The sequence below is a fragment of the Colias philodice genome, chromosome 6 (assembly GCF_061535455.1).
Source record: "Colias philodice isolate Cphi_HAF_F1 chromosome 6, ilColPhil1 Martin Lab GWU primary, whole genome shotgun sequence".
Taxonomy (NCBI): domain Eukaryota; kingdom Metazoa; phylum Arthropoda; class Insecta; order Lepidoptera; family Pieridae; genus Colias; species Colias philodice.
The window spans coordinates 12000225-12027587 of NC_143091.1; the positions used below are offsets into that span (position 1 = coordinate 12000225).

Below are 27363 nucleotides of genomic sequence, written 5' to 3' on the forward strand. Positions count from 1 at the left end.
TATAATATAAATTATAAGACATTATAAAACTTATTTTACGTAACTAATAAATTACATCCCGTTACATTTTCGTGAATTAATTATATTTTATTCGGCCCCTAACATATTCTCTAATAAAAATGTTAAATAACAACTAAAACTATGTACTCTTATAAGTAAAAGCGTCAGTATAAAGTTTTTATTTGGTCATTAATTTACAACTCAAGTATAATTGAAACGAGAAAGCTGTGGATGAAACATTCAAAATATTGGTAAATTGGGAAAATTATATAATGCAACACTATAACGTTTCGTTTTATGAAGATCACAAATGGATATGCTTTTGAGTGATAATAAGTATTATTAACTAAAATCTAATGAATTAATTACACACGAATGAAATGAGATATAAAAATTAACAAAATGTAATCTTGTTAAGATTTATCCGACAATAAATAATTTATCAAGAAAATATCAAAAGTTGGCAAACCTTTTAATCGGATACTCGTTTAATAGGTAATTAATTAGTAAAATATACAAAATTTTTATGATTATTTTTCAGTCTTCTCCTTATTTCTATCGTATAACCCACGTATACGTATACCTTTTAATTTTAAATTCATGAGTTTTTTTTGAGCTGGTATCATAAATCATTTTGTTTTTATTTTTTTAACTAATATATAAAATGTGCATAATTTGAATTGCATTGTTGGGAACACACAAACGTATTATTATTATTAAATTAAATATGTACTAACAAATGGTTTCGATTATAAATACGTACTACAATGATAGTATGTACCCAATGATATTATTTAATTATTTTGTTGTAGAATAATTTCCGAAAAACATTAAAAGAGGACACAATAATTAAATCTTATGTATTAAAAAGAGATAGACATATGTAGAGATTTTGAATTGTACAGTGAATTTTTATTCAATTCTCAATCAAACTTGAACCTTGAAGACGAACATGAACTGAATTTCTGGAGAAGAACTTAGTAATAGTGATTTCTAATATCTATTTCAAACAATATTTAATATTAGTAGAATACGTGTTTTCATGGTTTTACATTAGTCATGGATTTCGATTGGAACAATTATTTAGAAAATAATAAAAGCGTTCCTGTCCCTGAAGAATTATTTTCTCACGTAAGTTTAAAGTTGTATAATATTCACCCTTAAAATTTAATTAACGTTCAATATTTACACACGCATGATTAGTTGATCATATGCTTTTCATAATAAAAATTGGGGATAATAATTTAGCATAATTTAGCAGTAAAGAGCGACAAAAGTTCATAACATATTGTCTATATTTAGAATGATAAAGGAAAAGTGAGGAAGTATAAGATACATATATTCTACGTTGGAAATTCTTTACTTATTTATTTTGTTCATAAAACTTACGACGTTTTGTGTAAATGTACATTGTAACATCGCCATAATTATCGCGATATTAATTATTACGCCACCTCATTACATTTTTTATAATTGAATATATTCGGTGTTTCAGACACTTAACTTTATTGTTCTAATAATTCTTTGTTTAATGATTATAATCAAAAACATTTATTTTATAAAATATATTTTATCATTATTGGGCTAAGGAAATTTTATTTTCTTAAATGAACCATTATAGTGTAATAAAAACAATGTACAAATATTCTTTGTTTTTTCTATTCTTTATAAATTTATATACCTAATGTACAAATAATGCACAACAAGTATGAAAAATTCCAAGAGTTTTTTATATATTTTGTATCAAATAAGCATCTCAGAATTTTTTTATATAATTTTAATCCCTGCCATTAGTTACATCAGAAAAAAATACTTGGAATATTTGCCTACCCTTTTGTTATGATAAATAATAAATAAATAAAATATAGTTACATATGTATAAATATAAATATACATACACATTTCATTGATATTCCTTGATGTAACTCAAACAGAGTACAACAAATATTAGAGAATAATATTTTCTTTTAAATCCCCATAGCCTCAAAGCAATCATTGCAAAACATGCTTTGTTAAGCCATCATTGATGACTTTTTTAAATAATTAAAATATTTTTTTAAAGACATTTACTCTCACAATTCTGACCAATTCATTTTGATAGGTTTTCTGTTGAACTTGTACATAATTGATTATTATCTTCTCCTTGTACAGCTAAGTAGTTCAGTAATTTGGCAAATTGTATTCATAATTTGGATTCCTTTTTAAAATAAATCCTTTTTTCTATTAACCCATTGACCACCGAGCGCCCCGATCGGGGCGCAACACAATAGATTATCTATTGTGTCTGTGATTCCGGGGACTGATGGATTAATATTTTTTAGCTAAAGGTGCTTGTGAGAATCAAAGTAAGACAAAAAAAACATTTAACTATTCCACAATAAATTCTTTATAAAATATAAAATTTTAAGAATCCAATAATCTTTTCCCTCTATAGGTAGAGCTCAGTCTTTTCAATGGAATCAAACAGGGAATGCTTCTTGAAGTATGCCACAAAAACAACCCAGATGTTTACTGGATAGCCAACATTACTATGGTGTGTGGACACCTCTTAAGAATCAAATTTATAGGAGCAGAAAATGACTTCTGGTGTGATATATCAAATACAAAGGTCCATCCGTTAGGTTGGTGTGGAAAGTATGATGAATTAATAGAGCCTCCAGATGAAATTAATGAAAAATGTGGTGATACAATCATAGAGATTATGAAGAAGGCTCTGCTTGTTGGCCAGTCGGTGTCAATAGAAGCATTGAATAATAAAGGCCTGTCGCCAATAGACAGGATCAAAGTTGGCATGAAAGTGGAGATTCAGAACCTTATAGACCCCTACAAGTATTGGATTGCAACGGTGAGTTATTAAAACAGATTAGAAGGCTCTTGATACCTTCGGAATTATTTTTTATCTAAATGATCTGGGCCCATCCAAGCATTAATATTTTAATAATATTAATTGTCTAAATTATTTTATTCTTACTGCTTCCCAGATACAAAAAACCTGCTTGTATTACTCCGTAAAGATATAGCAAGCTTATAGTATTTTTTTTAAAGATTAGGGCAGTTTGAAGTTATTTATTACATAAAAAATACAAGAATACAATCTTTTATCTTGATAGAAAATTTTGCAATTCAAAAAATTTCACACAATTTTTTTTTTGGTTTAAATTTTTAGTAGAATAGAAAATTTATTTATATCTCATATTTAGGTGGATGAAAATGTGGGTGGTCGATTGCTCTTACGCTATGATGGCGCTGATGATGACCTGCCTCAATTCTGGTTGTTCTTCTCTAATCCTAGGATCAATAGTTTTGGTTCTGTGACCAATAAGGTAATTCCTACGTATAATATTACGATAAATATGAAAGTGTTATGCTTTCACTGCACCAATTAAGAAATTTTAATGAAATTTGAGGAAAGCCAATGAAATTTGATTATGAATTAGTAATATTTTTATACATCATTTTTACCAGGGTTCTCCATGGCAGTTCAAATACCCAGGCAAAGTGAATAAATTCTCATGTAAGAATAAATTGAGCACTCAGCTGCGACAGAGTGCTGAAGAGTCGATTAAGGAGCCCACACCTGCTGACCTGTTTTTGGTAAGTTTTTACTTTATTATCACACCCCGGACACTCCATACAAAATGATCGTTTTGACAGTCACACTGTAGAGACTGCAAATGTGTGTGTTAACGCTTTATGGTTGGCACATTTGTGACTAGCGGAAAAAAAAATTCGCGTTTTTCTGATGAAATACATCCGTAAATAGCACAGTATCTAACCATTTTCTACGAAAAACGATAATCACAAATCCAAAATAATAAAATTACTTTTTAAGTCAATTTGATTAATGTTGTCAATCTTCGTTGCGTATCGTCCTTGCAGAAAAATATGGCCCATTTTATGTCTGATCGCGCGGGGGTGAGGTAAGTTTAATTTTGGCGGGAGGCGGAGAGTGTCCGTTCTGTAGCGTTTAGCTACTATTATGTATTCTGTGTTATTATTTACTTATTTTATTTAATTATATTATTATTATAGAAATTCGAAATGTGTATTTTTTCCGTGTTTATAATTTTAATATCATCGTCTATTATTCATTAGATAATTCTAAGTTTATATCTAAAAGTTAGAAACCTTTTACAGCACTTGAATTGCAAATAGCTGAATTGTAATTGTAATAGTTTTTTATTTTATTTTTGCTAGTCATTTAAGTATTAACAATGTTTTGAAGCTATATGTAAAGGAATTCTGTAATTCTCTATTTTTCTACAGCCAAACCCAACCTACGAAGCGCACAGCTTCTCCACAGGCATGAAGGTAGAGGCTCTAAGTCCTTCCGACATGAAGACCATCAGACCAGCTACAGTCACCAAGATATTCAACAACCTCCACTTCCTAGTTGTTCTCGATGACCATTTGGAAGATTACGAAGATACTAAAATGGCGTGGCTCTGCGATAACATGCATCCATACATATACCCCATCGGTTTCGCGAAACAAAACAACATGAACTTCAGACCACCAAAGACTTACAAAGAATTCGATTGGGACGAATATTTGTCCAAAACATCATCAGTCCCAGCCCCAGAATACTGCTTTGGGAAGAAAGATCTGCTAAAAGGCATAGAAGCCAACATGATGCTAGAGGCTGCGCATCCATTGCACCAAGATGAGGTTTACGTCGCTTCCGTAGATAGAAAAGCAGAACATATGGTCCTAGTCGAGTTAATACCAATTGGCGAGAAATTCTGGTACTCGCAAGATAGTGACTTGCTCTTTCCAGTGGGCTGGTGCGATAGTAACAACTACGAGTTGCATATACCCGACGTAAATCCTAAAGAACCGCCGAAACCAGAAGAAAAGAAGGTTCGAGAAGAAATGAAAAAGACTGAGGAGTGGTGTGACAGGATTTTCTTCAATTACAAGTGTTATGCTGGGCCGTCGATAAGTAGGAACAAATTGTCGCAGTTGCCAAAGCATGTAGGTCCCGGGCCGTTGTGTTTGGTGTTGAAGGAAGTGTTGAATAAGATAATATCGGCCTCGTACAAACCGGCTAAGTTGCTGAAGGATTGGGAGACGGAGGGCCCGCCTGAAGAGGGGATGCGACTTGAAATGTTAAGAGCCAAGTAAGTTTCTTGAACTATTTTGAATGACCACTATGATAAAAGTATCAGAATGTCGTTATGCTAATTACGTTTACAACTACGTAAATCAATAAGCTAAAACTTTTTTAATAACTTTATTATAATTTTAGTATTATTGTCCAGTAACCACATATAACAGTAAACTAGTTAGCGAGCAAATTCATCGTTTTCCATTGTTTGTTACATCGCGATTAAAATGACACAATGCATGCATAATATTTAGCTCCCGTATCTTTATAAGTATAACCTACGTAAACTTAAAACTAGATGAATGCATATGCATGCCCATAGCGAAGTCAGCCACTCAGCTTAGTTCTACGGCTTGGCCCAATGTATATCATTTCTATACTAAAAAGTAAAAACCATCATTTTCCTACCTTTATCCTACTAATTGCTAAAATCACTTATTCTCCAGACTAAAAACCAGCACATACCACGCGTACGTGCCCATAGCGACGTCCGCCAGTCAGTTGAGCTCGTTCTGTCGCTCCGTGTGTGTGCGGCTACAAGCCTGCCCCTCGCTGTTCGGGCCCATTGCCTGCCCCGATATCTGCCCCAATAACTGCCAGAATGTCGATAAGAGCACTTTCCGTGAGTATTTTAGACTAGGGAATTAATTTTTTTATTCATAATTTTATAGTGTTATGCTACTACGAATGCGTTTCGCGTAAATTATTACGCGCGCTATGTGATGTGATGAACTTTCAAAAATGTAACTACCCTACATTTTTTATAGTTCATCTAATATTTTTTATTTACTTTAAATTGCAATTTGGGTATCATGATGTTTTATGTAAATAATTAAATGAAATTTCTAAACAAGAATTAAATTCATCCATCAATGTTTCAATCCATCTATTCGTTCGACAGTTATTATTGCAAAAATAGAAATTCTAACAAAAATAATTTTAATACTTTCAGATAATGGAACAGAACGTCGTGGCAGACCAAAAGGAAGCGTCAACGGACGGCGAAAGAAAAAGAAGGCGGCACCAGAAAAGCGTGAAAAGGAACCGCCACCGGAAGTAGACACACACAAAGATGGCGAATCTGTGGAAAGCGAACACAGCGCCGCATCCACACCACCCTCAGAGTCTGGCACCAGACCTAACTCACCAGAAAGCATGTCAGACTACAAACGAGGCACACGACGGAAGAGAGAAGCGAAGAACAACTACCCTAAATTGGAAATGAAAACCCGCGGCGCTAAACTACCAAACTTCGCGTTGCAAATGAAAGAAGCACATTGGGACAAGAAGGATGTCGAAACTATCTACAGCAACTCTTGCGCAAAGAAACAATCACACGAGAGCGATACGGAAAACGACAATGAGAGCAGTTGCAATTCCAGAGACGCTAAGAACATATCAGACGTTTCCGACAGTGAGGAACCCGAACTGAAGAAACTCAAATTCAATTTCGACGATCCATTGCCGTCAGATAACAAAATGTTCGAGAAAGACGCTCCAATGTCCTGGCTCAAAGGAAAAACTAAACTCGCCCGAAATCCACTGCACTGGTCCGTAGACGACGTATACAATTATCTGATTAACACTGATGATTGCAAACTTATTGCCGAGAAAATGAAACAAGAGGAGATCGACGGCCAAGCATTTATTATGTTAGACCTGCCAATGATCAGGGACTTCTTACATATGAAAAAGGAGTTCGCCGTACAATTATGTAAACACATTACAATGGTTAGGTGGTATTATATAATCAATTTTGAAGATAATGGTGACATATAAGTAGTTAGTTCCTGTATTTAATTGTCTAGTCTTCAATAAAGTATTGTTGAAATATTTTTTCGTTTAATTTTTATATTTAGTTAAAAGAAGATTTTCGGAATCTTTTGCAAATGTAATTACAGATTTTGGACATGAATGACTTAACGCTCTGTTCTTGGCTATTGTTATGGATGAAATCTTCATTCAGTGGTATATCCTTTTTGGCACTTGAGATTTTTATAGGAATATCTCTTTCTGTTCTGGTTTGCACTCGCTGTTGGGTTACATATTTTTCTAATTGCAACTTCTTTGCCGCTATCTTTTTTATGTTCTCAGCAGACGCTAGTTGCCCCTCTATACCATCCATAACTGATTCTCGTACATTTATTTCTGATACTAAATTACGATTGTTCATTCTGATTGCTACATAGGGCGTGCCTGTTAGTAGATATATGTTGAGCGTTTCTTCTTTTTTATTAGAGCTTGTCTTACAATTAGAACTTTCATCAAAAGTTGAATCAGTTGAATAATTCTGGTTTCTATATGCTTCTACCGTTGACAAGGGACTTCTCTCTGAAGGCAAATCGAAAGAGATACTTTTGTCCTTTGTTTCCGTTTGACTGCTAGCTGCAGAATTATGTGATGAAATTATATGTTGAATCATATCTTTTATGAAATCTTCCATCTCTTGAATTATATCTTCCTGATTTTTAGCTAAAATTTCGTTATATTTTCTTTTGTAATATTCATAATCTTGCAAGTTAGCGTAAAAATTATCGAATATTTCTTGTACTGTTATTTTGAATAATTTAATATTTGATTCGAGGCTTTCAACTGACATTTCTTCTGTCTGCAACTCCTGGGACATCGTGCTAAGTATTTTCATTTCTAATTTATCTAAATCGGAATTCGTAATGGAGTCCTTCATGCCGCTTGAAGTGCGATCCTCCCTGAACGAATTGTCGTTTGACGTATCGTCTTTAACTGGAACCTCATCGTGTTCGTATCTTTTGTAATATTCACCGCAACTGCTGTTTACACTCAGTATCTCCCGTTCATGTATATTAGTTGTTCTTGAGTCATAAACGTTGACATCTGATTTAGAAAATGTCTTCGTATCCCCTGATACTGTACCTCTCAACCTATTTGTGTAGAAGCTATGCCTCGTTTTGATGCTGTTAGCTGTGAAATCTACAAAAAATTTTACTTATGTAAGTAATATATAATAATATAAGTATAGCATTTATTTTTTTGTTTCAAATTACTTAATCTATTTTAATTTGTTTGGAAATAATCATGATCTATCTAAGATCTGTGTAGTTACTTATACAATATAAAACAAAATTAATTCATAAAACAATATATGTATGTATTATATCATTCCTATTAATACTTTTGACTGTCTTACCCATTATAATATGTGGTTATTTATGTCTATCAACAATAATTTCGATTTCCTACGACGCGATTTTGCATTCCTAAAAAACCTAATACCAATAGAAATTGGGCATATGTCAAATATCGCTAATTTATTGCAAGATCAATTTAGTACTACAAAAAGTTCTTATGCTAACCATGCCCTTAAAATCACAGCTTAAAATTAAATGAAAGCAGAAAGATTAAAGAAAAGTTACTCAAGTTGAATTTCGCGCGTAAACGCCGGAAAAGGAAATGATTATTAGTATTTATAAAATCGATACATATCAATACTTCTACATACAATTAACATTTTATGATGTTTATTGTTACAAAACATACAATAAACAACATAAAATAAAACGTTATTATAAATAATTACCTATATAATAATTAGTTGATGAAGGCATGGCAGTTAACTTTATGTTTTATCTGTTCAATTCACATTATCTACGACCGAGGGTTACCTACTTCAGGAATCAGGTTTACCATAATAATATATATATATATTTAACTATTTAGTTGCTATAATTCTTAATAAGATCTTTTAAATAATGTGAAACTTATCTTTTGGTTTGAAATTTTTAGCTAAGTATTACTTTTATAATTACGATGTTACATTTTCTAAGTATAAAACTAAAATGTATAAAATATAAATCAGTAAAATATAGAATACAAAATATATATGATATCACTGTAGCAATTTTTTATTAAGACGGAAACATCTTAAAAATATTGTACCGTATAGGTAATTCATATTTATTTCCTATAATTGTAGGACATTTTTGAAAATATGGCAATTACCAACTGTCATTTAAATATTGTCTATGGCCTAAGAAAAAGAAAGACCTATTATATGTTCATTCGATAGAAACAGCTATATTGCTCTGTGTTGCTACTGCATAGCATAGTCCGCTGACGCGAGACTCGAAAGTCGAAAGCAACGTTTGTACTTTGTAGTCTATGACAGTGCTTGAATTGATCACTGTCGAAACGAGAATCTCAGAGGCCCCGCCTTTATCTGTAAATATAATTTACACGGCTTTTCGCGACGATGTTTTTATAAATAAAGATCTTAGGTAATTTTAATATTTAAAATTTATTTACATTTATAAAATAAAAATCGTAATAAAGTGAGTTACTGATAAGAAATCAATCGATTCACTGGTCAATTATTATAGCGGTAGTAATGTGATTGTGCGGTTTGTAATTGTTAATTTTAGTCAAATAGTGTAAATAAAAGGGCTGAAGGGCCGGGTACCGTTAAATAAGTCGTGATACAACCTTTTGTGTTATAACGGTTCATCTGTTGAGTGATATTGTTACTATTTTTAGTGGGTGTTGTCATTACGGGAGCTTACACGGATTAGGTCATCGAGTGCCGTGAACATGTGTGCCGAAATGTTTTCGTTATATTAAAATTTTTAATTTCTCACTAGATCAACGGGCAGCAGAGCGTTGCAAAAATGGATACTAAAGTGATATGTTTCTTCGCTATACTTTCACAAGCGGCGGCCCTGTGTAAGTGTTTATTATTTACTTTAAAATAATTCTTGACAAAAGCTCTCTTATATGTGTCTACTTATCGCGCCGCAGGCGTTACTTGTGCTAAGGTTAATAAACTAAGTTTCATCGCACAAATATTGACAAGTATATTGGATGTTTTCGCATAAATTTCCTGCAATATCTAAGATAGGTAACAGTAGTTAGTATGTACTACAAAAGTTCAACAAATTCTTGTCAGAAGTCAGTTATCTAAGGTTATCTTACAGCATAACTTAAAGAAATCTTAGAATTTTCTGATATGATGACAATAATTTAATTAACTACACTTTGTAGTCCACTTATTGTAAAATGCACTTATTGTTATATTGTTAAAAGATGCCTACAAAGTAAATTATTATTCATTTAATCCAATTAGATAAAAAAAGCTTAAACAAATAATGAAAATAGATTATTATTACTTCAATGTACATACTAATTGCATTTAATTAGAAAAAAGTAAAAGGGCTAATACAGTCAATCTTTATTAGAATGAATAAGACGAAATCAAAACAACCGGTTATATCTTGTTACTTAGTTGTCTACTAATATTGAATACAGAAAAGTGATACCTTTATCATGAGAAAACATATTTTTAAGCATGAATAATGAATATATTATAGATATGCAAAACACCCAGACATTAGAAAGAACTTTTGCAGTTTATCTGTCTCAAATTTTTAACAAATGTTATGTTTTTAACATAATATGTTTAATATTTGTTCATATGATTTGATGATATTCCAACGCTACACTCAATAAACCCTGAGTTTATCGAACTTATCTATACTTAATAATATAACGCTGAAGATTTTGTTTGAACACATTAATCTTAGGAACTACTAGTCTGATTTAAAAAATTCTTTTGGTGTTAGATAGCCCATTTATCGAAGAGGCCTATAGGCATTGTCATGCTAACACCAACAGGAGCAGAACCACGGGGTGCAGCTAGTGTAATATTATGCTTAACAATATCGTTGTATGAAATTAGGTATTTTAAATACATTAAATAGTTTTTAGTAAAAATACTATAAGTAGAAATACCATATATCATATTTCCAATGAATTCATAAGCTGCTATGTTTTAATTCATAAAACATAACAATAATCTTCTAAAATTGTGTATGACATATTGCACAAATTAAGATTTCTATCACCAATTTAAAAGCGATTTAGGAACAACCTTGACTTCTTTATAAGTTGAAAGTGTTATATGATTGGTTTGCACTGAGAGTATGTTATTTATATGTCATTATCCTATACATACAATAGTCATACTTCAGGAAGTTTGTCTGTAATAGAAGACGCTAAACTAAGTTTGCCAGATCTTGCTAGTAATCATAATTATCAAATCAAATAACATATAGCAGTAATTCATTTCAAAGTAATTCATACAAACACTTTTTTGTATTCTAATTTAAGGAGTTAGTTTAAGAGAGAAAAAGGTCCTATTATTAATTATATTTTGTTTTCCTCACTTAATAACTTGAGCAATTATGATAATCTTATAAGGAAAGGATATATTATTCTGAGTTCATTTTATTTAATAATTTAATAATCCTATGCATATTAGTAATTGAATGTGTTAATTTAATTTATATGAAACATGTTACAATGTTATTGCATGTGAAAGTGGGCTGTAAGCTAAATTAATGGTATACTATCCATTCTTCAAAGTATCTGAATAGGAACTCAACCCATAACAATTATGGATATATTCAATTATTTGACTGCAAAAACATTTTGTTTTTGAGTTCCATGAATTATAGTAAAAAAAAAAATAATAAGATACACAGTTAAAATTTTTGAATCTATACTAATATTATAAAGCTGAAGAGTTTGTTGCTTTGTTTGTTTGAACGCGATACTCTCAGGAACTATTGGGATTTGAAAAATTGTTTCGGTGTTAGATAGCCCATTCATCGAGGAAGGCTATAGACTATATTTCATCACGCTAAGACCAACAGGAGCGGAGCTACGCGGGTTAAACCGCGGAGCGCAGCTAGTGGCAAATAATTATCACCAGTTATAGAGACATTTAAGTACTAACGTTAATTCAAGTAAAATATAACTAGGACACCGCCGCACTGCTGCAGTCATAATCCTTGCATAAATCCTTTTCCACCAGCCATTGTTTTGTGAATCTCATGTTTTATGTAAACACGTGTTCATGAAATCCTTTATTTCCAACTCTGAATGCAGCTGAAGTTTTTATTCCATTTTTCATGCAGTTGTTTAATAGGATCTTTTAAGTATAACATTTGAACTGATGTTACTGTTCAAGTGAGAGTGTGAGAGTTAAACTGTTTTAATTTTTCTTTACTATTTTTGTTTATAAAGTACTTTTTATAGCAGTTTTTTGTATGTTTGAAAGTGAATTGATTGCATGCATGTTATCATATTATGTTGACTAGTTTTGCTGGGAATCTTTTTCTGTTGTTTTAAATGATATATTTGTATATTGATTGATGGAATGAAATAAAGGTATAGGGCTGTTTTAAAGTTATAGAAGTAGGTAGTGCTTTATATTAAAAAGATGTTTTTGTTATTATATGTAAATATTTTTATTAGATTCATTAGGTAACTTATCTTTAAAAAAAAATATAAAATTTACCAGACTACACACAACACAATCTCACATTACACACTTAAATCAAAAGAATTATATAAACAACAACAACAAGTGGTCTTATCACTAACAATCTCTACCAAGCTAAGATAGATCATATAAGCAAGATACTTAAAACACTAAACCTGTTCTTAATACAACAGCAAAAACAGGAACTCTCAAATATGAAGTTGCATAATTAACATTCTTGCTCCCTAACCCTTTCAGTAACGAGGCGAGATTGAAAAATGTTAGTTTTGTGAATTTTAAACAGGGGTTGATTCAGCACTTTTTATATGAACATTGTTCTTTGTATTACTTGACTCGGTAAAAACCCTCTTTATCCATCATTTGTACGAAACTTTATTATTGTCTGGATTTAAAAAAATATGTTTACTTCAATTTTACATTTATTAAGTTACTTTAAATAGCAAAATCTATACATCTATACATCTATACAAATATTATAAAGAGGAAAGGTTTGATTTTTTGTTTGTTTGTTTGTTTGTATGAATTGAATAGGCTCCGAAACTACTTGGCAGATTTGAAAAATTCTTTCACTGTTGGAAAGCTACATCATTTCTGAGTGACATAGGCTAGGTTTTATCCCGGAAATCCCACGGGAACGGGAACTATGCGGGTTTTTTTTTGAAAACGCGGGCGAAGCCGCAGGCGGAAAGCTAGTATATCATAAATTTAGAAACTATGATTTAAAAGGCTTATTTTCTTCTAGGATTAGAGACAGTATAGACAATAATCTGTCTTATTATTATAATCGTAATCGATTCTTGAGGTCTAGAAATAACTTTTGTATATATTCAGTTGATAACCGATATACAACACCTTAAACATAGGTTAATTTAAATATCCCGTAGTCTATCCGTGCTTTCGTTCTTACTCCGATCCCATTCCCAATTAGTCTTCACTACGTAGTTACATACTAATTCCAACTATAATAACCCGTGTCTAACCCACACCATGTGGTCTGTAGTGACGTCACCGCCGCGGATAGTGAAGCAGCCGACGGTGGAAGAGCTGCTGTTCCAAGTGGCGCAGCCCGGCGAGGTGGACAAGCCGTTCATCATCGAGTGCGAGGCGGAGGGAGAGCCGGCGCCTAAGTGAGTGATCATTTATTTATTTATAATAATTTGATGTACAGAACAGTAGAAGTCTTATAAAAAATTATTAGGTACGAATATTTTGCACAAAAGGCGGCCTTATTGCACAGCAGTCTCTGTTAGGCAACATAATAGGTTGGTGAGGATGGATATATTTACGTTTCTTACTCTTTGACGAAAAAAAGAAGGGGATGGAAAGGTATATAGGGCCACATAGTACCATGTTTTATTAATTTTAACCTAATGCATTCTATGTAAAAATAGTAAATAAATAGAGCACTATCTACCTTCTACGTAACTTTTTGAATTAATTTAATTAAAAAAGTTTGCTGAACTCATAAGTCATATTTTATAATTTATGTAACTTTCGTATAAATCCGTTCACAAAAGAAAATTATTAAAGTTTTTCGCAAACACTTTTATCAGATAGTAGACTAGTTATGCTGGAAATTGCACACTTTTATCCGATTGTGGACTATAATGAAGTAAAATAAATCTAAAACTACTGTGGCCAGAGGAAAACCGCAGTTATGCTAACCGCCGATTGGACAAGATTTGTTGTTATTTTATATGGTAACAGTGAAATACGCATAGTATGTATCGATCTTGAATATGAATATTAAGAGTTTTATAATGTTTCGAAATTACTATGATGAAAAGAATCAGTGTTCAGAACTTCAGATATAAACGAATTAAACGTAATTTACCTATTTTTTCCTCATTTGCCTCATCACTTTCCGTTTGGTTATTTTAACAATTTTTGACGGACAGTTGATCCGAACTATTACGTACATACCTACATTGTGTGCATAGGGCAACATCAAACATAGTATTACATACAAACATACAGTATAGCAATAGTCCAAACCAAAGGCTATAAAAGTTATAGCTCCAAAGTGTGTCGCTGGGTCGCTACACGCTAGAGAGCTAGCAGGGTTTTAATGAGATATGTGCTCTTTGTTCACAGTGTAACTTTGTTCACACTTTGTTTGCCAATGAATTGAATTGGTTCAATATAGGAAATTACTTTAGTAAACAACAAAAAAGTCACACAGTAATTGCACGCCTCATAAGCGAAGCGTTGAGGTGGGTACTACTGTCACTTCGCGCAAAACATCTGATTTTTCAAACTTAAAATGTCTTTATGTATCATACATTGCACTTGTAAGATAATACATACACACACATATTAAGAAAAAACACTATTTTTAACGTTCATGATATTTTTGATGTCATTTTTGTTATTTAAACTAGTTAAAAAACAGTTTAAAAAAGTTCTGTCTTGGACGTCCGTGTGTCTGTATGTGCGGATCCTTTTTCTTGTTAACACGATAGCGACCGAAATACTTTACTAATCGAGTCTTTTTTTTTCTCTTACGCTTGAGTATGCTCAGGAATAGAACCCTTTCATTTTTCAGGGTCTGATTCGATGTGGTTTAATTGTTATTAAATAAACAAAAATAATAATTAATAAATATTTATTAAAAAAAAATTATGAGGCGTGCACTTTTGGATTTTCCAAATTATTTTTTAATTGTTATAGCTGCTGGCCTATAATCTAGCAACTAATTTGAAATCGTTTTTGTTATTGTAAATAAGCTATTTAATTATTCTGTGAAGTTCGTATTGGGCAAATGGTCCTACCATGAACTAATCAGTTCTCTAGATGTTTACTTGCACATGAAATTGACAAAAAATAAATCAAAGTTGAAAGAAACATTTTCATTCACAACAAACTATAACCATTAGTGCAATTGCTTCTTCGAATTGTCGGTTTTTAATGGTTTCTCAAGTAAATGATGGAGTGGAGCGATGAAAGGCGTCCGCAGGGCAAATAAGATGAAATATAGTTTTGCTATTGGCAATCAAATAAAAACTTCTAGGAGCATTGCGGGAGATTTAATGGGTTTACTTGTAGAAGTTATGGAATAAACAGTTTTTGCAGAAAAGCGAATAAAAAGTTATTGGTAAGTTGGAGAATAATGTGGTTCTGAGTTCTGAAAATACACTAAGTAAACGAAGACCATCATTTTTATGATACGACTACGACGATAATACTATAGTGGTACTTCTAATTACTAAAGGTTTTCAACCTAAAACGATCGATATTACAGATAACCTCTGCTACTACGTTTAACACATTCAAGTGAAAAAGGAGCATTCATTACAAAATCAATAATTTATAGCCCGTCGCGATAATTTATGAACTCTCACAATATTCCGTTACATTATATTTCTTTCAACAATCTATAATGCAACTACGAGCGCGGGGTCAATGCACTCAGCCCATTAGTTGTACAAACATACGTATCGATTACATACTGAAAATTTCGCTTCAATCTCGTTCGCCGTCCGGAAAAACAACCCTCCATAATTGGAAGTGCCTTGCCGAATTTGATCAGGGTAATCTTTCCGATTTTTGAGATGTCACATCTTGATGCGGATTGACTAAACGTAAATACAGTAGAGGGAAAAGACGTGAAAATATAACACCTATAAATAGTACAGTTCAATTTGACGATATGATATGCAGTAAATTATAAATTAAGGGAACTTATGCTGACTATTTGAAGAGTCGGTATTAGAAATTCATAAAATTTGGATAAAAAGCCGTTATTCTTTAGAATTTTTAAGCGTACACGTAGATACCGTTAATCAATTTCCTGCAGATTTTTTGATGTTCTAATCATATTCGCGCATTTTATTGGTTATTAATTTTTTAATTAATCAATATGTATTATGTAGAGTACAAAGATGAAATTCAATCATGACGAAGTATAAAGTTGAATAATGAATAGAAATAGATGCGCAAGCTTACATAGCCTTAACTTTTCTCGAAGTTAATTGAAAAGCCGTCTATACAATCGGCATTCGCCTTGGTTCTCGTGTCTAGTATCCGTTTGGCTCGTCTGTAGAAACCAGATCCATCTAGGACTGGGTCAAGGCATAGTTAGTGTAAGTTACCTTAGTGCTTGCGTTCAGACCTCGGGAGTGACCACTGTGTTGGAACATGCTCCTGTAACTTTTACTGGTTAAGAGTATGTCAATACTTCTATATTATGTATCAGAATATTACGTACCTATTCATCAATTGAATTCTTACAATACATTAATAAACAGTTTGTTTGCATTACTCCTTTATTAGGCAATCAATTCTTATCGTGTCCTAACCAATACGTGCTTTAAACCACATTTGCTAGTCTTAGTCATAGCATTATCAAAATTGGAGCACGGTTAATAAAAATTGTAAAATAGCATTTGGAGTATACAGTTTCGGTAGCTATCGAGCTCTCGTTATGGTATAACGAACGCAATATGTGGAGAGTGCTCGTGCGAGTAAAGGGCTCTACAGACGGGTTGAGATCTCGAAAAAAGACGTGATTTACGAGGGAAATGGTACTATTACGATACGGCTGCTGTATTGCGTTTGCGATACACGAAATTGAAGTTTTGGAAAACATGGAAGAATAGTCGTTTGATTTGTTTTGGCTCGTATCAGAAAGCTAACCGCAGTGCACGTTACTTTTTGTGTACCAAGATCGTAAATTTTTGATCGCTCTGATTGGAAAATTCAAGCATTTCAAGTGTGTTGTGAAATCATTATTGAATAGAAATCGTATTAGCTAAATGCAGCTGCTTCCATTTCAAGTTAATAAGTTAGTATTAAATTGATTGAATCATATTAGAACTATATGCTGCTATATCTCTTCCATAACATCTGATACGTGACGCACATCTTAAATAATAATCGGAGACGTGACTATGATATGCGATATTTGTTTTGCTGAAGAGCGTGTGCGAAAACGTTGATATTGAAAACAAAATATTCACATGTGAGAGCTTAAAATATTATAATATTGACGTTTTGTTAAAAAATATTGCCCGCCAAAACGTGTATTCAGTAGGTGCAAATGCGAAGAACCCTTTTGAAATTAACGGATAAGCCGTGACGGCTAGACCAGATTAGGAATAAATACCAGTTTGAGATATTGTGTGTGAATGAAATCAATTACATTTGCAATACTGGTTATACAGGAAACGTGAAGATTGTATATGACGAAGAATGTATCGTTAACGTTTAATGTTGGATGAACCTTTTATTATGTACTTCTAATTACGCATACTCATGCGTTAAATTTCTTCCTGTGACGAGTTTATATTTGCCAAAGTTTCTATATCGAGAATAATATTATATAAATATGTATCTTCTTTTAAATAAACTCGATATTACCACAGTATTACAATATTATATTACTATACATAAAAGTTTCCATATTCGTTATGCAATTTTTCGATACCAACCAATGCCGCTATAAAAATAAACCAACCAACAAAGGGACAATAATATTCCGGTTTGCAATCGCGCGGTCTTCCTTGAATCCGCATCCATTGTGTTCTTTGTGTTTTTTCGTTCGCGTGTTCTTATACATAATGTGCGGTTTGTAAAAGCACGGCTCTATTCTACCACAACCCACGAAACACCCTAAACTTTGTTTCCTCGTCTATTGTTGGTGCCTTTGAAATATTTGCGTTTTGTTCTGTGCAGGGCTAAGTTTCCTAGCTTTGATTTGTTAATGCAGAGTGTTAGTTATTGCGTGGATGTGTGAGAGCGCGGTTTAATCGCATAAATCAATATTGATTCGCGATTAAATGGATTTTTCGCACCCATACCGTGAGATTAAATTTATCCCCTTTTGGAGCACATATTAATTGGACGTATTTATGCAAAAAGGGACCAACCCACACCGAATCAATTTCGAGAAAATGAGGTTTTTGTGAAAATCGTTTGCAAAAACTATATGTTGTAAAATTTGGGGGAAAAAAGTTGTTAGGCGTGTGTATCATATCGAATCCTATCTAGGGATACCAGATACATGGATATTTATTAAATTTTAACAAAATAATCCTTGAAAAACCGCCCGGTTCTGTCTTGCAAAAAAACACTTTTGTGGGTTGGTTCTTTATAGCAAAATTATTTTGGTTTTTATTGTTGCCATAATTAAAGAAAAAAGTTAAGCATCCGGTCAAAACAGGCTAAATAAAGCAGCGACAGTTCGCTGGAACTAATAATTGCAACTTACGTATGCCCTTAAAGTTAACAGGAAATATATAAAAATCCTTGATTAGACTTGTCGTACTGTATGGATTTGAAAGCTGGGCAGTGAAAAAGATGGAAGAAAAACGATTGCATTTAGCGCAGATGAGAATGTTGATATGGATGTGTGGGTTGACAAGAATGGATGAAGTAAGGAATGAATATATAAAAAGAATATTTAAACTGGTTTTATTACAGAAAGATTGAAAGGGAATTGTCTGTCTTTGTATGGACATGTGGTGAGGATAGATGACACGCATATGACTTAGAAAGTGATGGATATGAATGTTGATGGATGCAGAACAAGAGGAAGGCCAAGGGAAAGAGGTGTAAGTGTGCAAAGTTATATTAAAAAAGAAAAATGAGTAAAATATGCCCTGATGTTTGTCAGGAGAATAGAAAAATAAACCGTGTTAAACCGACTCCAAATAACATGGATTAAGGACACGAAGGTCACGATAATTTTGTAATAATATCAAAATACATATATTTGTTTCACTTTAATGACACTACTTTTGTATCTAACTAAGATACAGTAGACCCATCTTCTGCTTTCATCTGCCTTCATGATAGTGATGATTCATTATGTTTTCTTTTTATTTAGAAGAGATTTGTGAAGACAGAGTCTTTTGTTTAAGTCTTTTTACATATTTAATGATTTATATGTAGTTTTCCAGGATATAAACAGTCTTTGTTTTATTGAGCTCCTGTACTCAGTACTCAATCGGCCAAAATCGGTAGCTTTGGATAAAAAACTGTGACCAGACACAAAAAAAATTATGACTGATTTGTTTTACTGTTGGATGGTCAATCATGAATGCTTTAAGCATCCTCGTTAGTTTGATTTGGATCACGGAAAGATTAAAAAATGGTGTTGAGCGTTTAATATTCTGAAATAACTCCTGCGGGGCTCTGCTTGCTCTGGCCCACAACCATACGTACTCCCGAGGAGAAATTACCGGATTTAAAAAGTTTTTTTGCATCTCATTCCGAACAACGCTCAATTTTTTTACAAAAAAATTAAATAAAAATAAAGACCAAAGATATTGTAGAAGATGATACCAATGGCTTTTCCGCGACTCCCGATTTTGAAGTAATAGATGTTTACTTTTAAGTAGATACATTTTTTTTTGTAAAATTGTAGTAAATCATTTTGAAAATTCTTATTTAGTGCTTTTTATAATAAAAACATGATTAAAGTTAAAAAAAATAGAACATATTAATCAAATTCAACATAGAACTAAGCCCCTTGCATACTTAAAGGCCGAGAAATTTAATTATGCAAACAAGAACCAAAGTCAGTTGGTTCTGGTTACCTTGAAAACTAATGAAGCTTTTTGTGATAAAATAGAACCAACCAATTTTGGTTCCATCTTGCATAATGAAAGTTGGCGAAATTGGGTTGGTTCCGCAACTGACATGTAAAAAACTGTACTTACAGTTATCAAAGCTCTACCAAATTTTTTGAGAAGGTAGAAAACGTTTTTTTAACACTATCTGTGTACTTAACTCAATTTCGCAAAAGATGTGGGTTGGTCCCTTTTTGCATAAATACGTCCAATTACATTTAGGCCCAGTTTCATCAAGCTCTGTTAGTTAGTTTAACACGCTGTTAACTCTTTTAACGGGACATCAATGTAAGGGAGTGTCCCACCATGACCTAATCGAGGATTAGTTTCCTTAACACGGCATTATATTTAACCCGTGGCATAGAGGCTCTTTAAATTTTTAACAAGCGATTAGAAAAAATGATTTGAAGTTTTCTTGCTGTCAAGATGGACTCTGCATACTATTTTATTTTTGAAAATGAAGATGTGTTGGATGATTTGTATAATTTGGATTATATAGTGCGACCGCGACGGCCCAGAATTTATAAAGACGTCGTCATTGTTTCGAAGAATATGATGATGTTGATTTTAGTACAAGATTTCGTTTATCAAAACAAACGGTTTTGGAAGTATTGCAATTAATTGAAGATAAACTCGAATAACCGTCGGATCTGTAAGTAAAACTATCTCGTGAGGTAATATTTATATTTATGTGCATAAAGGTTCCTTCCTACATACTGTATTATTTTCAATTAAACCATAATAATCCTGTGAGTCATGTCAAATCTAGTATTGAATACCAATATAGGTACTTAAAATGTAAACTTCACCACTACTCAGGTAAGGCTCAGGCCTCCTCATGATTATGAAATGTACTTATCTAAATTTTAAATTCTGTTTTAGGAATCTATCAGTTTCACCTACAGACCAACTGCTTATTGTAGTGCAGTGCAGTGATGGCTCAGTGGTGAAAAACATTGTGAGGAAACCGACATATCATAAGATAGCGTGGTGGATAATGACCTGATCCCTTACCGTGTTTAAGTTTAAGTTAGCACTACCAATCCCATGTTCCAGCAGTGAGAAAGTATATGGGCTGACGATGATGATGATCCTAATTTAATTTAAATGTGACATTGTTATAGAAATATGTAATTTTTCATGTTACCTAAATAAATAAAACTTGTGTTTTTATAAAACATTTTTATTGTACCCTTAGATTGTACCTATCAACATCATTCAATAAATAGGTTATAACAACTAGATACTAGGTTATTACAAACAAGAATTTACTATTAATTTACTTTAAATGTATCTTGCTGCTTCGTCTTTATTTTTCTTGTTTTAATTGCTCTTCTAGTATGAGATCTCTCGCACTTTCCTTCGGACTCCGAATTTTTTTTCGTAATTTCAACCAGATCCAGTTTACCTTCGACCAAGTGAAATTGAACCGCGATTTTTCTTCAACATTATTGTATTTATTCAACTCAAAATAAAATTAAAATAACACAAGAAAAATTACAACAAAACAATCTCCAAATAACATCAAACATTTGTAACCATGGTAACGACCAAATCGTTTGACATATAAACCAGCAAACGTAAAAGTTTCTACATGATTATTAAATTGTATACTGTGTTAGAACATTTCAATTTAGTCGAATTACCAAACATGACAGTTATTATACAACTAGAACAAATAGCCCCAACGTGCGAAACTATGGTATTGTCAACTATGACATTTTGTTTCGGGCGGTTTAAAATACGAATGAATGATTCGTGAGTCGCTCAGTTAATGGTCCATTTGATAATCGGCTGTTAGATTTCCTTCTTGGGACCTGTAGAGTTGACAACGATGTTAAAATACATGTTTAATTTGAAGCTCGATTAATAAATGTCTGATTTAGAAAATATTGGTGAAATTGGGTCTTAATATCCTAGAGATAAACGTACGGGTTATTCAACGCGAGCTTTTATAAAAATATGAATAGACGACTTAATCATCTCAACTGTTAATACATAATCACTTATCACATAATCATATCATAGTCGGTGCATCATGTCAATGTTGAAACAGGAATATCCTCTCCATGACTGAAAGCGCACTTGATATAAAAATATAAATAAAAGCATGAATGCTAATTCAACTCGGAAAACAGAACGCTGCTTACACATCTTCATGATTCATCATATACATAATACAAGCCTTTCAATACCGCTATATAATGAATACAGCATAAAACATTCCTGGTGGATTAATAGATTTTGCGTATGGAAATAATTTTTAGTATAAAAAGCTTATTTTTTATCCCTATAAAATCGATTTATCATCGATGTTCTTCTATGATCTTTTGGTTCGAATTTAGGCGTTCTTTGTTTTTATGAATTAGAAAATCCATTGATATTCTTTCTTTGTTTGCTACAGTTGCGTCATTCCATTATAATGTAGATCACTACAACTGTGATTTTAAGTCTATTTATACCTTATTTATAAATAAATAATAAATAAATAAAAGTTCATTTATTTATAAAAACAAAAGAGATAACGTAGTTTTATAATTTGTGGATTTTTGGCAATATGGATTATGTCCGTCCTGCAAAAATTGTTACTCTGTTGAGTAAAGACAAAAATTCCTGACCAGTAATCAATATTTATCCCTACGACTCGAAGGTATCTGTTTACGAGTTGCTCAAGCCCTGTGGTCAATGCGGGCACAGTTTCGTTATGATCGCGGGTTATATATAGCGTCAGATGGAACGGGCTGACGCGATCACGCGACGGTCTGATGTCAGCAGCGCGTCATACGCCGTGTGAACAATTAGACGCTTTCATATGGTGCATGTTGTAATGTTCAATGTGAACTTGCCTGCTACTTTACAAGGCACAAGTTCGGCCACACATGGAGTACTGTTCTCACTTGTGGGCTGGAGCACCCGAGTATCAATTACTTCCTTTTGACCGCCTTCAGCGTCGTGCCTGCCGCATTGTCGACCTTCCCGAGCTCACCGATCGGCTCGATCCATTGGCTTTGAGGCGTAATGTTGCGTCTCTATGTGTATTTTATCGCATTTACAACGGTGAGTGTTCTGAAGAACTATTTGAACTGATGCCACCTGCAGAGTTCCATCACCGCACTGCTCGGCACAAACAAAAATATCATCGTCACCATCTCGATGCATGGCGTTCGACAACTGTGCGTTTTGTACGGCATTTCCTGCCTAGAACCACTCTCTTGTGGAACAAACTACCACCTTCCGTGTTCCCTAACCAATATGACATGGGAAGCTTCAAGAAAAAAGCCTACACCCACCTTAAAAGCCTTCTTCCACCTCAAAACCGGCAATACGTTCCCTAATGCTGTGAAACGTCATGGGCGGCGACTATCACCTACCATCAAGTGGGTCGCCTGCTCCATTGCCGGGGTTGCAATAAAAAAAAAAAAAAAAAAAAAACTTGTGATGTAGGGGAATTGATCGCTCTAAAATATAAAAGTACATATTTATCACATTTTCTCCCAATGATTTGTAGTGAGTTAGGAGTACTGTTGGTGGATTCCTTATGATAGTTTATTGAACTTCTATTGAAAGTTTAACTTTTGTTAGTTTCGGAGAATACGCTAAGGTTTAATTCAGATGCTAGTTTATGAACAAACAATTTTACTTACTAGAATATCTACTACGCTCATACAGAAAGTCATGGTGCCAAAATTGTTTGACAACAATAAAGTGTTAATTTTAGGTCTTTCTATAAGATTGCAAATTAACAATGACATAAATAAATAGAACCCATGACCTAACTGTAACAGCATTAATACTTATTACTGTATTCAGAGTTCAATACGTAATATTATTGAGCTCGGCCTTTCGTTGACCCAATTCAGGAGGTCGTATGCATGATCGTTACAGTGCAGTTAATGACTCGGTCGCCTGATAGGATTAGTGTCCTTGATTTGAAAGTTATCTAGATCTATATCTATAGGTATAAATATAGGAGAAAGTCGTGTTAGTTACTCCACTTACAGCTGCAGAATGGCTGAACGAGATTTCTGATTATGACTGATTATCGGTTTGTTGTATTATTCTCTACTTGCATTAGGAACTCTTAAAATATTGAAAAGAGTAACTAACCCGGCGGAGTCCAAGCGACTAGCTACAGATGCATATTATTAATACGAAAGTGTGAATGTATGTTTGTAGGTCTATTATGTAAGGACAGCTGAAAAGTCGAGATGAAATTTAGTGCAGATAAAGTTCCGAATAGCTAGCAGCGAACTAGATCTAGTAGTTACGAGCCTACAGCGAAGCCGAGCAGAAGTTGGTGCCTCTTTTATAATCCTTAATATTAGTTATGTATTCAATTTGAATTGAATACTGACAGTATTGTACTGTGACCTCGGCAGCTATGAAGTATTTTAAATGTTAAGTAATGCAATCATGAGTAACTGTATTTATTACGACTGTTATCTATAATGTAAGGTAGAGAATTAAACTTTGACCGCTAAACTAAACAAAAGAAAAATAAACGAATTATTTGGGAAAAGCTCTAAACAATAAAATTGTGTGTAGTTTCATTACAAAGATATTTAAGAGTCACGTCGCGAAATATTTAGAACGTATGTAGTTTAAGTACACTCATACTTAGCCATTTGTACAGTATAAAGATTAAAAAAATAATTTGGAAAATCCAAAAGTGCACGCCTCATAATTTTTTTTTAATAAATATTTATTAATTATTATTTTTGTTTATTTAATAACAATTAAACCACATCGAATCAGACCCTGAAAAATGAAAGGGTTCTATTCCTGAGCATACTCAAGCGTAAGAGAAAAAAAAAGACTCGATTAGTAAAGTATTTCGGTCGCTATCGTGTTAACAAGAAAAAGGATCCGCACATACAGACACACGGACGTCCAAGACAGAACTTTTTTAAACTGTTTTTTAACTAGTTTAAATAACAAAAATGACATCAAAAATATCATGAACGTTAAAAATAGTGTTTTTTCTTAATATGTGTGTGTATGTATTATCTTACAAGTGCAATGTATGATACATAAATGCATTTTAAGTTTGAAAAATCAGATGTTTTGCGCGAAGTGACAGTAGTACCCACCTCAACGCTTCGCTTATGAGGCGTGCAATTAAAACAATTATTAATTTTACTAAGTTATCGAAGCATTACGTCACCCATGACCGTGTTTAGTCACAATCGTCATAATATAAAGATGCAACCGCCGGCGATCGAATCCGAAAAGGCAAGGTTAGTGACATCATACGTTGTGTGAATACGTTCGATTTGCAAGGATTACAGTCACTATCGTTTCCTCTCGATATTTGTTTGTATAAACCATGCCCGTGTATGGAACATGCACAGATCGACTGGATTGAACGTTGAATGGGTAGATGTCATTTTCGTCTCACTATTTAATTCCTATGTTTTTGTAAAGCACTTGATATTCAGCTCGTTTGGTACCTTATAATGTGTGATTGGTTTATGAGTTCTCTTGGTACCAGTAAAACTTCAAGTACCCATTTAAAAAGTATTTCGTTTTCAAGATTTAAAATTTAGAGAACGAACTTTAAATTATGATTGACTTCATACTGGTTTCAAAACAACGAAACACCTTTTGTTATTATTGTTACCAGGTAATAGCGTGAAAGCATTATGGTAGGCGCAGTTTTTATAAAACGTTGTTATGTAATTTTCATCATGATCATTTGTTACCAATTTAATAGTAGTGTCACCAAGGATGTGAATGTTGATTAAAGTTTATAGTTTATAAAGATTTCATACATTTAAATGTGGCCTTTGAAGGTCAGTCACAATTTTAACATTCGCATTAAAATTGAATTTCATACCAAAAGACATCTTTGTTCATACTTCCAACTACACAAAGTAAATAATATAATATATTCCGCATAAAATCAAACGTATCAAAGCCTATCCCATATCAGTACGACAAAGAATAAATGTTCCTTATTCGTGTAGCTAAGCTCTATCAGGTGACGAGAATGTATATCCGCCGTGAGATTGCCTTCCGCACGCAACCAGGGAAATCGTGGAAATATCACCATTTCCTCGCCCTTCAAATTGGAGCTGGACGCACGAGATTATGAGATTTCAGGTTTTGGATATGCGTATATATTATTTTCTGTAATACAAACTCGAGAAGTATGAACATGTATTCGTATAGAAAGGGTGTTCGTTGGCAACAAAGGATGATTAATTAAACAGTTTTGGAAAATGTTTTCTATTACAAATTTAAAAAAGGTCTATGCTTGTTTTCTGGATTTAATCCAATTAAAAAGATAATCCTACCTTTAATCTTAAATCCTTCGCTTCGGGTTCGAGTTTAAAATATACTTTTTAACTGCACCAGAAACATCAACCAAGTTTATGCACAGCAAAAATATCAAACGAGAAAGCTTAGCGTGTGCTAAGCTTTCTCATTGCAGTTGCCATAACGTTTTATTTTGCAAAAAATATTTCCACTAAAGCGTGTAGAATTTGCGCTGTAGCCATGGAGGTGAACAACCCCTGATACTAATGCCTGTGACGTACTCTGGGGGTCCCATTCATGAACGAGAATACGGAGGCTGCGAGCGTAGCCTATACTATTAATGTAAATATATGAGGATCTTTAGATATTAACTTGAGATTACAGGAATTGATGTGCTTGTTTCTGGGTAGGCAACTGTTTGGCATGATTTCATTTGAGACAGTGAAAACGAACGTTTTCTTATATGTATTGAGAAGTAGTTTAAGTCGACACTATGTACATCGAACATGTTATTTTCTCATATTTGTCATACAAAATAGTACAAATAATATGCAGCTTTATAGGAATACAACAACTTGACGGACAAGTCAAATTGTTTTTAAACTTCCCCACAGCAAAACACCATCATTCATCATAAAAATTGCATTCGTGATGTACTATTCCCTACGGCTCTGCGCTTTACAAAGCTCATACCGTATATCTTATTAGGGTTATAGAATTATTGTAATATTTCCCATTCTCCCTCAAGCTATAAGGACAGGTAAGGGGAGACTAATCGGCTTCTACCGATCGCACTTCCTCGCGTTTTGAACGATAAGTGACCGTATCCGACGCGTAGTGCAACTCAGACAATGCTTTTGATGTTGAGCTTATTATCTCTGTCTAGTACGGAGATTTTTATATTGACTAGGTAGCACAAAGAACTGTGGTTCACTGTCGAACAACTGTAACATATAACCAAAAATGTATATGCTCCTGTTTCACTATCTGTGAGAATAAGAGTGGTAAATATAAATTACGATTTAATTACACACTTCTATTTGTTCCATAATTTCAATTATTCGTCGGTATGTGTTAAAATTATATGTATATGTAATTGTAAGTATATTTCG

The 27363-nt window shown here is 33.0% G+C and overlaps 3 protein-coding genes across 5 annotated transcripts in view; 2 read left to right on the forward strand and 1 right to left on the reverse strand.

The window, feature by feature from the left end:
• The first annotated feature begins 695 nt into the window (after positions 1–695).
• LOC149488100 (scm-like with four MBT domains protein 2) lies at positions 696–6940 on the forward strand. The gene is made up of 7 exons (XM_089696839.1): positions 696–1131; positions 2435–2845; positions 3201–3323; positions 3466–3594; positions 4267–5120; positions 5554–5729; positions 6060–6940. The coding sequence occupies exons 1-7, from the start codon at positions 1060–1062 to the stop codon at positions 6884–6886; spliced, it is 2592 nt and encodes an 863-aa protein (XP_089552965.1). The 5' UTR covers positions 696–1059; the 3' UTR covers positions 6887–6940.
• On the reverse strand, positions 6907–8753 carry LOC149488101 (uncharacterized). The gene is made up of 2 exons (XM_089696841.1): positions 8664–8753; positions 6907–8056 (listed from the first exon to the last, which is right to left on the reverse strand). Exons 1-2 carry the CDS (start codon positions 8689–8691, stop codon positions 6963–6965), a joined length of 1122 nt encoding a protein of 373 aa, XP_089552967.1. The 5' UTR covers positions 8692–8753; the 3' UTR covers positions 6907–6962.
• A 463-nt stretch (positions 8754–9216) lies between these two features.
• The window catches only part of Nrg (Neuroglian), a 49963-nt gene continuing 31816 nt past the window's right edge, over positions 9217–27363 (forward strand). For all 3 annotated transcript variants that reach the window (XM_089696858.1, XM_089696856.1, XM_089696857.1), the window contains exons 1-3: positions 9217–9360; positions 9721–9802; positions 13423–13549. In XM_089696858.1, coding sequence (XP_089552984.1) covers positions 9748–9802; positions 13423–13549 — 182 coding nt within the window. In that variant the 5' untranslated portion in view covers positions 9217–9360; positions 9721–9747. The remainder of the gene's footprint in view (positions 9361–9720; positions 9803–13422; positions 13550–27363) is intronic.

What these genes read in the sequence shown, in the direction of transcription:
- LOC149488101 (XM_089696841.1), bottom strand. Translation starts at nt 8,691, where the DNA reads ATGCCTTCATCAACTAATTATTATATAG. An exon ending in ATCAACTAATTATTATATAG is followed by an intron (nt 8,057 to 8,663) that starts GTAATTATTTAT and finishes AATTTTTTGTAG; the next exon opens with ATTTCACAGCTAACAGCATC.
- LOC149488100 (XM_089696839.1), top strand. Translation starts at nt 1,060, where the DNA reads ATGGATTTCGATTGGAACAATTATTTAGAAAATAATAAAAGCGTTCCT. An exon ending in CTTGAAATGTTAAGAGCCAA is followed by an intron (nt 5,121 to 5,553) that starts GTAAGTTTCTTG and finishes CTTATTCTCCAG; the next exon opens with ACTAAAAACCAGCACATACC. An exon ending in TGTCGATAAGAGCACTTTCC is followed by an intron (nt 5,730 to 6,059) that starts GTGAGTATTTTA and finishes TAATACTTTCAG; the next exon opens with ATAATGGAACAGAACGTCGT.